The sequence below is a fragment of the Oculina patagonica genome, chromosome 9, assembly GCF_052425735.1.
Source record: "Oculina patagonica isolate OP01 chromosome 9, crgOcupat, whole genome shotgun sequence".
Taxonomy (NCBI): Eukaryota; Metazoa; Cnidaria; class Anthozoa; order Scleractinia; family Oculinidae; genus Oculina; species Oculina patagonica.
In genome coordinates, this window is record NC_135766.1 from 21,266,709 (window position 1) to 21,270,368 (window position 3,660).

The 3,660-nt window shown below is 38.2% G+C and overlaps 1 protein-coding gene across 1 annotated transcript; it reads left to right on the top strand.

Annotated features, from left to right (window-relative positions):
- Positions 1-3,169, top strand: LOC144666374 (uncharacterized). Its single transcript, XM_078527799.1, has 4 exons — positions 1-339; positions 1,208-1,325; positions 1,776-1,867; positions 2,480-3,169. The coding sequence occupies exons 1-4, from the start codon at positions 1-3 to the stop codon at positions 3,140-3,142; spliced, it is 1,212 nt and encodes a 403-aa protein (XP_078383925.1). The 3' UTR covers positions 3,143-3,169.
- Positions 3,170-3,660: the final 491 nt, after the last annotated feature.

The window sequence follows — 3,660 nt, forward strand, 5'->3', positions numbered from 1 at the left end:
ATGGACGCCAAAAAGGTTTTGTTCTTTGTCCTGTTCCAAGGAATGATAAATATCGCCGTTTTCGCCGCCAAAGAAGAATCTACACCTTCTCGTTCAGCATTCTTGACGACGCGGGAAAATAAGAGGCTTAAAGGCCACGTTGTTAAACGGTTTGAGTCTCCCAGTTTGATGTCTTGCAGTCATTCATGTTTGAAAAATTCCTGGTGTACTTCCACAAACTTTAAGCTGCCATCCGTCAAGAACGGCAAAGGAACTTGTGAACTGAACAAGCACGGGGCGATCGACGCAAACACCAAGTTTCATGAGCAACAAGGAGTCACTTTTTCTATGGTGCTAAAGGTAATTTTCTGTTTGTTTAATGTTAGCTGAGTTTCACAAGCAAATCGTTTAGTTTATGGTTTGTTTTAACATTATTTGGATACACTGAAAAAGCATAATCTAGGTGCACATTAGAAAAGTATTGATATAAACTCAATTCGACAACTGTTAGTTAACTTAGGTTGTGTTAAGTATTTTCAGGACTAACTTAGGTCACAAAATATCCTTAAACGCACTTCAACTGTGGTTAATAATTCCTAAAAGTCCATTTTACTTTGAAATATGTTTCGTCTAATAGCATTCGCAGTGTGCTTATCTGTACATTGACGTAAGAGCGGAAAGGTGCACAGGAAAGAGCCTAAAGCGAACACAAGATGAGCAAAATTCATACTAAAACAGCTTCTTACCACTGAGGTGTTTAAAATTGTCAGTCGTTTTCCCGCTTTGACATTCACAATAATTTCCTGTTTGTTTAATGTTAGCTGAATATTACAAGCAAATCGTTTAATCTGTGGTTTGTTAAAACAGTATTTTGATAGTCTGAAAAAGCATAATTCAGGTGCACATTAGGTATTGGTATAAACGCTGACATCAAAATTCGACTACCGTTAGTCAAAACTTATGTTTTATTACTAACTTAGGTCGCAAAATAATCTTTAATGCACTGAAATTTTTGGTTTTACAATTAAAAGGAGTGCAAAATCATAGTTTTCTTAGTGTGATTTTCTGTTCAACGTCGTGAAAGGGAACAGGTGCACAGGAAGCAGACTAAAGCAAACGCAGGATGAGCAAAATTCATAATAAAACAGCTTCTTACCAGCTGTTTAAAATTGTCAGTCGTTTTCCCGCTTCGACATTCATGGTTTTTTCTTCTTCTTTAACTTTTCAGGGATGTCTCATGACCGGTTGCCTTAATGGCGGCTCTTGTGTGCCTGGTGAAAGGAAAGAAACATTTTCATGTTCGTGCAAGATACCTTGGACTGGAGATAAATGTGAAACGAAAATCGGTAAGGGACTGTTTTAATTTGCACTTAATATAGAATAATGGTACGCCTTTACAACGCACGCCTCTCCAAAATATGATGTCAATTATTGTTCTGATCTCTAATTCAGTACAAGTCAATGTTTTCAAATAAACGTTGTAAGAGATGGTAGAAGAGCTACAAATAACGTTGACTATCACAAGAGTGTTAAGGTTTGCCTATTCTATATATGAATATTAAAGACCACGACTGTGGCAGATTTGGCGGCATTTTAAAGAAGTAATTAACTGAAACGTAGTTTTTATTCATGCATGATTGATCTTTTCCCTGACAAATACGAAAAAATACTGACTGTGAAACAGAATTAATAACAAAGCTGTCATCAAAATGCTGTAATGGTCAAAAAACAATTTGCAAAAATAACATGACTGTTTAATTACTGCGCTTCTTTTTAGACTTGTAATTATCTTTCAGATGCTTCTTCGTGCGATGAGGCTCAAACAAAAGCAAACAAAAAGTTACCAAATGGAGAATACCTGTTAACAAATGGAAGCACGCCATTTAAGGTAAGCCGAGAGAGCCATCATCAACCTATAGTTAAATCAAGACCAAATCGTATTCGGTCTATTAGTACAGCGGGCTAAAAACAGAGACCTGTCAGATTAACATCAAAATTCCCCTTATTCTTTTCATATATTTGTATTTTTATTTGGGAGAATTTGGCCCAATGCAAATGTGGTGTTGCAAAGTGGTAAATGAAACGTGTGCAATGATCGATATTGTGTCCTGTGGAATATATTAATAACAGGAAGCTCATTATCTTCAAAAGCATAGTTCTCTCTCGATTTCTCTTTCTATGGGGTATTCAGGCCTATATTTTTAGTTAATACCAACTGTTTATTAATAAAGTTAAAGGACCTTGAGCTTGAAAATTACCTAAGCAAACAATTTCGATATTCTCTGCTTAAAACTGTTTAGTCAGTTTTTCAGTCCAACACGTTGCAGTTAATAAACGATTGACAGAATGAACGCTATGTGTTTAACAAAAAGTCACTTAAATCTTGATCAAAAGTTATAGGGCACATTGTATGTGATAACTAGACCTTCCTCTTCAAAACATCTACAGATTTAGAGAATATTAATCATGTCCTAAGCTTAATTCGCTCGCCTCTCATTAGGTGTACTGTCACATGACGGATGACAGCAAAGGATGGACTCTTATTGCTCGATTCTCAAACAGTGATGAACAGAATTGGATGAATGACACCGGTTACTGGTGGTATGACCAGCAAGTTACCATGGGAACAACAACCAGCCCGTCAAGTAACACTGACATGATATCACAGGCCTTTTGGTTGGTCAGCGGAAAAGAATTTAAGATCACGCGCAGTGATGACCCCAGTCACACTCCTTTGTTACAGACCACAAGTAACTGTTTGGCTGGACAAACATTCCGATCAAAAATCACAAGTTATGGCGACTTTAGAAATGGTAAAGTTTGGGCCAGAAATGAGTGCTTGGGAAGTTGCACGGTTCAATATGGCGGTCAGTACAAGTCAACAGACGGGTTTCAACAGGCTGAGTGCAGTGGAAACATCCAAAGCGCTAACAATACCGGCTTCTGGTGTGAAGGGGGCTGGGATGGATCAGTGATGATGATTGGTGGAGGAGGACGTGGCTGCTCACGTGCTGATCACGGGATTGGAATAACAGAAGCTAGCGACGCTGCGTTTAAAATGAGATCGAGTAATTCCATTGACACTGAATATGACTTTGGTCATAATGCTGAGACAACGTCCCCCCAGAACAAGTCATACTCTTTAAACATGTGGATTCACTGAACGATATCAATTTCTCAGAAAGTCGTGTTTCACATCCAATCTAAGTTAACGTTTAAGGTATTTTGTATCAATAGAGTTAGAGTAATGTAAATACACAGGACGGTACTGTAGAGATCACGTGCTGGCTGCTCACGTGCTGATCACGGGATTGGAATAACAGAAGCTAGCGACGCTGCGTTTAAAATGAGATCGAGTAATTCCATTGACACTGAATATGACTTTGGTCATAATGCTGAGACAACGTCCCCCCAGAACAAGTCATACTCTTTAAACATGTGGATTCACTGAACGATATCAATTTCTCAGAAAGTCGTGTTTCACATCCAATCTAAGTTAACGTTTAAGGTATTTTGTATCGATAGAGTTAGAGTAATGTAAATACACAGGACGGTACTGTAGAGATCACGTGCTGGCTGTTTCACGTGCTGATCACGGGATTGGAATAACAGAAGCTAGCGACGCTGCGTTTAAAATGAGATCGAGTAATTCCATTGACACTGAATATGACTTTGGTCATA

Bases quoted from the DNA above. Each gene is read 5' to 3' on its own strand.
- LOC144666374 (XM_078527799.1), top strand. From the start codon at position 1: ATGGACGCCAAAAAGGTTTTGTTCTTTGTCCTGTTCCAAGGAATGATA. The intron at 340-1,207 runs GTAATTTTCTGT...TTAACTTTTCAG, and splicing joins CTTTTTCTATGGTGCTAAAG to GGATGTCTCATGACCGGTTG. The intron at 1,326-1,775 runs GTAAGGGACTGT...ATTATCTTTCAG, and splicing joins TAAATGTGAAACGAAAATCG to ATGCTTCTTCGTGCGATGAG.